This window comes from Melampsora larici-populina, assembly GCF_000204055.1.
Source record: "Melampsora larici-populina 98AG31 unplaced genomic scaffold MELLAscaffold_46, whole genome shotgun sequence".
NCBI lineage: Eukaryota > Fungi > Basidiomycota > Pucciniomycetes > Pucciniales > Melampsoraceae > Melampsora > Melampsora laricis-populina.
This window is the reverse complement of record NW_006768810.1, coordinates 360,307-369,596: the sequence shown is the minus strand read 5'-3', so window position 1 is coordinate 369,596 and position 9,290 is coordinate 360,307. Positions and strand designations below refer to the sequence as shown.

General features: G+C 36.0%; 1 protein-coding gene across 1 annotated transcript; it reads right to left on the bottom strand.

Annotated features, from left to right (window-relative positions):
• Positions 1-1,149: 1,149 nt before the first annotated feature.
• Positions 1,150-1,559, bottom strand: MELLADRAFT_38954 (uncharacterized protein; the record flags this gene model as incomplete). The annotated part of the gene is made up of 2 exons (XM_007414819.1): positions 1,150-1,324; positions 1,435-1,559. Coding segments are annotated over 2 exons (300 nt in total), but the record flags the coding sequence as incomplete, so codon positions are not given.
• Positions 1,560-9,290: the final 7,731 nt, after the last annotated feature.

Genomic DNA, 9,290 nt, shown 5'->3' with positions numbered 1-9,290 from the left:
TGTATGGGTCAGGAGAGAGAGTCCAAAACTTGATTTAACATATATACAGATGCACATGTACTGTTCTCGCAGCAAAAAAATAAAAAAATAAAAATAAAATCACGATTTTAATGATTTTTGAGGTCCTTTGGACTTTTTGATTTGAAACCTCTTGAGAGGAATCTGAAGAGGCCAAAAGATGGGCAAGACTTTGTTCTATAGTCTGCCCGGATGAAAGTGAGGAGTCATTTTGTGTGACACAGTGAAAATGAGGATTGGAGATGGCCCCTGCCAAATCCAAATCTACTCAGGCTGAAACAACTCGATAAGTCGTAAGTCCCTCCTCCGCAGGCTCCGAAGGACGCCTGCGAGGAGGAGGGACTTAGTTAAGTTAGATAGCAATTGGGGTCCATAAAAAGGTATGGATTTCGAGGGAGTCAACTGTAGTCCATACAACGTCTTGTTTTTTTTTTGGATTTATTTTTCCGGCCAAAAAAAAGACGTTATCCAAAAAAAAAGACGTTTCGAAAAAAAAGAAACTTGCTTATAATTATAAGCATCGACTTAAAATTTATAAACCGAGCGAGCTCCTCCAGAGGAGCTCGCTTGACTTATAAATAAAACTATAAATTATGTCGAGCGAGCTCAACATAAAATCGGGTTTAAGTCAAAATATTTTTGACTTGAACTCCCCTATTGATAGATCAAGAACTCTTTTGATACAAAATACAAAAAAGAACCATTCATTCATTTATACAATTGATACAAACTGACCATAGCCATCCTGCCATCCCACAATGATCTTCACTTGTAACTTCATAAACATCAATCTTTTAACACACGCTTAGACTCCCCAATGCGGGTCGTGGCTCTGTTGTGTATATCTAAAGTCGCAAAGAAGAAAAAAAAAATACATCCCATCTAACAAAAACAAAATCACACCAACAAATAATGTATACAAAACTACATGAATATCATCATTTCTTTTAACTTATACTAACATCCAATAATAAGTGCATTTAAAGGTAAAAGTCAAAGGATAATTGAACATTTCCATTCCTATCTAAACGAGCTTGATCAAGATCTTTGAGACAAGAATCCCATGAATGATTATATATATCAAATGAACGTAGGTATATAATTTACCAACTCAGGCTTCAACGATCGATTTCACTTCAATTCCCAACTAACTCCACATCCACATCCAGGTCCAGCAGCATTTGGATTATCTTGAATTCGAAAACTACTACCGATCAGTTCAGTAGCAAAATCAAGTGTAGATCCATTCATCAATTCTAGTGAACCTGAATCGATGGCTACTAAACCTAATGATTCGTTTCCTATACTAAAAACACTAGATTTGTAAAGAAAATCAAATGATTGATAAGTCAAACCATCTATGATCAGTAACAAAAGATTTTTTTCTATTATTCAATCAAAAATAAATTAACTCACTAATCATCAGATTCAATCAGATCTGTAAAATTCATCTTGTATTGAAATCCATGACACCCACCACTTTCAACAGCTAATCGTAATAAAACGGATGGGTTTCGATCCAGTTCTTTTATATATCGAATTCGCTAAAAAAATCCAATCAAATCAAATCTAAGTCAGATTTGAAAATCTCAAAAATAAAAGTCTTCTTCTTCAAGATATAAGAAATATTCAGAGTAGAGTGAAGATCTATAGAAGTAGACTGTCCACTAAATTTGTTGGATGGGTTTTCGGAGTATACCATCCACTAAATTTGTTGGATATTTTTCTATCATTTTTTTTCATATAACTCCTATTCTTCAATTCACTCTACTCTGGGGATTTTTTTCTTCATCTGAAGTCAATCAGATATCTTGTTTAGCTGATCAAAAAAAAGGCTTACTCGAGCTGCTGCCTCTGTGATCCTAATCGAAGAAATCTTCCGTGTACCTTCATCTTCAATTTTTGTAGATGACATCACATCACGATCTTCATCTGTTGTATTCGGTCGTGAAAGGATTGTAGCAAAATCAATTTGATCTTTTTTAGAATCGAGTGTTCCAATTGAAGAAGCTTTAATCAAAGAATCCGATGAAGGTGTGACTTGATAAGATGTATTGATAGTTGAAAAAGATGAGTAAAGGTTTGTGGATTTCTTGATTGAGTATGGAAGACCGATCCGGAGAGGGTTTCGGATCGATTTTGAAAGATTGGTGGGTGATTTGCATAGTCTACAAACTCGAGAAGGCCAAAGTTGTGGGATTAGGTAGGTGAGGGACATGGTGAATGTTGGATTGGATTTGATGAATGAATCGAACAAGGGGTACTTGAGGATTATGTTGGTTTGATTCTTGAATTGTTCAAAGTGAAAGTTGTACATCTTCCAGGAGTCAGCTACCCGACTTGAGCTGACCCTGACCGAGCCTTCTTTTAACCACACACGGTTCACGGGGCCTCGTTTTACTCTATCAAAGACTTGCCACTTTAAAATACACTTGAGTAAAGAACTTGATCACCTGAACGAATTCCAGTCCCAAATCAACTCCAACTCATACCAATCATTCACAAGGATCAAATATCCTTAACCTAATACCGTGATTAACCCAAGACTTGAAATCAAATGAATCAAATCAGTCCATGAACACGCCTTCAAAGATTCCTCTGACCATCTTTCAGAATCTTAAATGACACCTCAGATACTTTCAAGTAATCCTCCATGATGAAGATCTTTTGTATATTGCCTATGAAATTTTCAAAGTCAAAATTCCTTTCAATCTTGTGAAATTATTACAATGTCATTTGAGGATTTTTTTCGGGAATGCTCTGAGTCTAAGTCCATGCTCTGGACTGGACTGAACACCTTTGCGTTTTGAGCATACCACACAAGATAATTGACCTACCAAATTTTATTACACCAGAAAGGACTATACGACCAGAACATGTTGAGAGCCGGCAAACACTTTCTCAAGTATCGCTTACCGCATGTTCCTTTAACTCGAGTTGTAGAGCAAACTGATAGCCAAAGCTTCAAGGTTAGATTCACGAGGGGCTTATAGTTGAACTTAGCTTGAGCTTCTTACAACACGATCTACTGTTTTACCCTCCACAGATTTTAATGAAAAAGTGTCAAGGTTATGTAAAAACATCAAGGGTTCATTGATCAAACTTGACTGAGAAAATGTTGGATGATTGTTCATTTTGATAGATTTACAAATCAACAAAATCACCTGTTTATGAATCAAGCTTTAGAGAACTTTTAAACACAAAACATTTGGTGATCAAACTTAAGAAATTAGTGCACAAATCACTTTTCTTTCTTTGAAAAATCCTCAAGTTTAAGCATTGGATGATCGACGGTTTTTTCTTCGTCTTGCTTTTTACAATTTTGACTGCCAAGGCGAAACATGACGTTATCCTGGATCCAAGAGATTGATGTTCAAGATTGAGTGACACTGATACGCAAAGATTTTTTTTTGGAATTCTCATCTTGAAGTTTTTTATCATTCGTCTGATGATGATGATAATGTATGTAAAGAATTGTGAAGCATTTAATTAGAGTCCCTCAAAATTCGGATTCCCTTTGACTTTTGATCCATGAATTCGGAAACGAATTCCTTTTTTATACAAGTCAAAGTTGACTTTAAAAACTTTTTGATTTGTTCAATTTACGATCAAATCGTTTCACATATCTTTGTATTCCAACACGATTTCTGGGAAAAAATCCTCCATCATGTACGCCAAGCTAAATCCTTATACGCAAATTTATTTATCGTGACATTTTGAAGAGAGATCCTCATTCAAACGTCTTACAGTCGTTTTCAAAAAGCTTGCCGAAATTTGCCCGCAAAACTCGAGCAATTTGGCGGTGAATTAGCGGCAAGCTTTTTGAAAACGACTGTAAATGAACCAATGTATGGACTAGATCGGGGGGTTAAAGGGTACAAAGTGATTTTAGGAGTCAACACATCGATAAACAAGGTGAACCAATTATGTACACATAGAAATGGAGACAGGTGATTTGGCAGTGGCACCAAGGCGTTGGTTTGAAGAGAATGCAGAATCTGACAAGTTGTCTTCATCTCCAACGATAATGCATGAAAATTTGAAAAGAACAGTGAATCGAACCCAAAGAAACAAAAAGAACACAAAGAGGGTGATGAAGATGATAAAATATGAATCTTATTCAAAATCAGATGTAAGTTCAGAGTGTGGATATCTCCTATAAACTTCACCGCTCGCGACCCGATCCCCAAGCAAGAGTGTGTGAGTTAGAAAGAGAAGGTGATCTTGCAGCTTTTAAAGGATTGATGATTGATCTAATCTTTAAACTTAGTAATCAATTCAATTCATTGATTCAATCCATTCGGCTCTTCTCCGAGACAGGCTGTGATCGAATCGATTCGAATCTTTAAACTTCTTCACGCCTCGTCACAGCATATGCATCATAGTACTCATTCTTTCTGGCTGAGATTTATCAATCATTCATCAATCAATTCTCATCACTCATCACGTCTTGGTTCTCCAATCTCACGACTCACCTCAGCAAAGATTTAATTAGATTTCAACCAATATCACGAATCTTTTGATTAATCTCACTCACTTGATATTTTCATACTCTAAATTGAAAAACTTATCATCAAGAACCATAAAAAGCAAAAGATCTACGAACGATGTATCTAAACACATATCCTCGGGTTCGCATCAGTCTGACGTACATACCGGTGCAAGACGAAAGCCGAGCTGGTTACATAAAAATCATCAGAAGATCGATCTTATATAAATCCTTATCTTGATTTTCTGAATCCGTTCCATTCAACCTTATACTCCAAAAATATATGCTGACGTAATCTTTTATTGATTTTAAAGTTTTGAAATTCTAGATTGTGTGTAAAGTGATTAGAAAAAAAGGTTCAACATAAACAAAAGTGAAAGTGTATCCTTGAACAATCTGCTGTTAAAAGTTTGAAAAATAAGTGTAAATAAAACTGATTCAAAGTGAGTTTTTTTGATAAACAAAGGTAGAAAAAAATCGGTTGAATGGGTTTTACACACTTAACCTTGAGGTTTGATCTGAAGCGAACTATAATTCTTGAATCTGACTGTGATTGAAAATAGAAAAAAAATTGTATGTCGATCATTAACTTGAATCTTAAACAGATCATTTGCTTGCTTATCGATCCAAATCAAAGAAAAAAAAATCTGATCAGCTTAAATATCAAAGTGAGAAGATGTGTAAAACTTTGAAATCAAAGGATGAATCAAGATTTATCAAATCTTGTTCCTCTCGGATCTTCCCCCCATCAACGTAAAGGTAAAGGGATACGACTTGAATCTTTTCGAAATCCATCAACTTGATTTTCATGGACCATGATAGCAATAGTAATATGTACACACCTTGGACCCGATCTCTGCCTTTGTTCCGATCGCCCCACGTTTCATATTTTCTTTAGATAATGAGCTCAACAAGGGTTAACTTATCTCAAAAGGTAAACCATGATAACTAAACTCATCAACCCATGTATCTCCAAATACTTTTACAAATAAAGAATCTGAGACGGTTCGAATCAAACTTCAAATCTTGTACGTTGAATCCTGGTTGTTGTACTGTACTCAAACACTTGAGCTCGCCTGATACGATCCAAATTGCATAATCACACATTACATATTCGTGGTGACAGAGTTATATACAAGGTGTTTCTGACTATGGGCGTGATGATGACGTTGGCTTAATGATCGAGGTTTTGTTCGATCGCTTACTTACAGTCACCCGATAATTGCTTCCAACTCGATATTCCTGTGCTGGGTTCAGAAGTCTTTTACTAATCAGAATTAAAGAAGCTTGCATATGTATCTTCAAACAATGGTTGCTGAACTATTAACAAATTCAAAAATGTAGACTTCATAAACAGAAACCCAAACTGGTTCATCATCTGGTGATCTATACTTTATATACTTTGATGGATCAAGATGTCAAAATAAAAGAAATCTTAGCGTCTTTAAGTGGATGGAAATCATCAGAGATGAAAGAACGGTAAAGGAACTCTTTAAGCTCAATACTCATATTCCAATCAATCTTCTTCACTTGTCAAAGAAAAAGATCCCATCAAGTTTTGAGCGATGAGCGATCAATTTGCTTGTATGTGAATATACGATCTTCCAAAAACTTTCACTAAAACCCCCCCGCACCAATTTTTTTTACGGGTTAAAAAATTAACCAAGCTTTTTTTTTTCGAAAATTGCTTGTCATCAAAAAACCTATCAAAGATCTTGGGGCAAAATAAAGTTTTTTTTGATCGTAGTGTAAGGATATCTAAGCTTAAATCATCAATAATTGATGTATTTATCTAAGAATCTTCATAATAGATAAACCGACCCATATTATCCACAGAAAATCAAAAAACCAATTCACACTTAAGGAGAAAGAAGTGAGATGTTGACCAACAGAAATTCGAATTTTGATCGGAATTTACAACACATATATCTTTTAAGATGACATTCAATTTCCGTATAATCATATGAAGGAAGAAAGAAAGAGTTTGTAAAAAAAACAAGATTGTAGATTTATTGAGATCTTAGAAATGAGATGAGGAATTCGGATTTAAAGAAATCAAATCTGAAAGTTGTCAACGGCTTATTTTTCTTTTCTCCTTGACCTCCTTGTTTCATGTTTTGGTTACAACTTATGTAAATACTCGGCGCTCGTGATCATAAGTATAAGGGTACTCAAAGCAAAGTATGTAGCGCTACATACTTTTCGCTACATACTTTTTTTGGCGGGGACAAAGAAAAAAAATATACTTTTGGCCTCGCCTTCCCCGCCAAAAAAAGTATATAGCAAAAAGTATGTACACGTACATACTTACTTTGAGTACCCTTTATGTATGTCGAAGAAGTTTATCGGAAACACTTTTTTTATATATTTTAGTTTCAAATTCGATTCACATTCCTTGAAACTCCTTTGAATCTGATTGCCGTGCGTGTAGTTGTAAAATCCATTACCTATCATCATCAATTTAAATTTCATCATTTAACTTTTAGTTCTTGTTTAGTTTTTTTTCTTCTTCTTCTTCTTCGTGTTGAATTGATTTTTAATATATGTTGAACTTGGGGTCAGGTGGCAGTGGCACAAGCACAGCTTCATTGGTTCATTTGTTTGTTCAAGCAGTCAGAATTCTCCATTTGCTCAAACATGCTGGGTAATAATTAAGGGGTGATATTTGACTTCAATATGGGGAATGACTTGAGATCTTTTCGCTACAACCCTTAAATTGAATCAGATGGTACGCTATATGCTACACATATGTCAACACGTAACGCTGTGGACGTGATGGATGAATCAGGGTTGGTCCTGCCCACACCCTTCCAAAACCGGTGGTTGTGCCCACCAGAGTGCCATTGATGGGTGCTCCACGTCATATCCTTCCCTTCTCTTCCCGCGAGGATCTTAAACTGTACAGAATCAGATACACAAACGAGCTCGATTGAGTCCGAAATTACTAAAAGATCAAGATGATGACATTCAAAAGCTGTATGTATTTCAAACCCGACCTTGGCAAATATATAAACCAAGCTACAAACACGTGAGAGGGGGAGAGAAAAGTGTGGATCTCCGACTGTGCTTTTTGACATAACCTTAAGAAATTTTAATGTATGTACAAAACTTAAAACTCTGTGAATCAAGTGTCAATTGAAGATGGAAAAAAAAAGCCGAGCAAGTGTCAGTTGATGTTCGACAGGAGTAACTTTGATAAGAACTTATGTAGGCTTGTGGATCCTTGGCTGTACATATCAATCAAACAAAAACCTTTGATGTTTAAAAAATCTTGAGTTTAATCTTATTTTTAACTTGATCCTTGAAAGTATATTTTTACGTATGTATGACAGATTCTGTACGTAGGTTCGCCTAAACACAAATGTATACACTGGGTTCTGACAATCTGTTCTCGACTGTTGAGATTTTTTTTTTCATGTCCTTCTCGATCCGGCGGATTCAACTGTTTAAAATATTCAATTTGGCGAGTCTTTGGTGTAAATCATACAGCTCAACACGTCAAGCGTTTTTTTCCCCTCTTAGTGACAGATGAATACAGGTTTTTTTTTCGTTCATTTTTTTTTTCACGCCCGAAGATCAACCCCTTTGATACGCACTTGATGTCAGTGATGTTTGATGAAGTGCTGATATGGGTGAGGTGAGCTGATTAATAAGTGAAACAACATGATTGTCGTCAAGACTTCATGAAGAGAATGTAAGACTGGATGCTAGACTGTTTTAATCAAGCTGAGGAGGAGGTGAATCTAAGATGGATGAGCCATTCTGATAATCAGGATTGATACATACATGGAGATGCTCCTGAAAGTTAATAAGTAGCATTCAGTCTTTCATTCAACCTCATCAGATCACACTCAATCAATCAATCAATCAGAGCTCTCATAACTATAGACCATTGAGGGCGTAGTGCATCATCCAAAAGAGCAAACAACCGATCAAATCCATCAATCTATCAGTCATCATCACCCCAGATTTAGACAAGCGCAGTGATCCAAGAATTGGTTTGATCATCAAGTCTCAAAAAACCATTCACACACTTCTCCTTTTAATCTTCGTACTATCCGATCACTCTCAGTCTTACTTTTCCTTTGCAATTTAAATCTTCTAGCTCGGTTCTACTAGATCTCATCTATTCTATCCATTCGCTAAACCGTCATCAACAAACCAGAGTTTGGTTGTAAATCCCACTGGTGGCTCTGTCCGTGCTTCGGCTTTAACCTTACCCTTGAACTTGAACCATCCATTCCTCAGACAGATTTCGACTCTTGAATGAAATTTAATCGAGTCGAGTGAGATCCTTTGTAAAAGGCTTGTTTGATGAATTCATTCATTCTTATTCAACACACGAGACAATCAAGCTGCCAATTTGATCTGATACATGCTCCTATCTTGTAAGCTCTTTTGATTTAGTCATATCATCAATCTCTGGTTTCTTCTTCTACTTTATGATGACGAGCTTGTGTTCTAATTGAAATCTGATTTGATTAATTGTATCATCATCATGATCTGTATACTTTTAACTTTGTCATATCTCAATTCTTGCATTTCATTTGAATGTACAAGCACAAACTGTATGGCTACTTGATTAAAGTGAATTCCGATTCAATTGGTAACATCCCCTCCTCCCTCCCTCCGCACCCCTTTCGGCTCATTCAACCGCAATTCACCACCACACTACAACCTTCTCTTACAACTTTACTCTGTTGGTTTCTCGTACTATGTCCAATCGTACGGTATTCATTCAACTCAAACACCACGCTTCGCACTACATATACATATCTTCCTG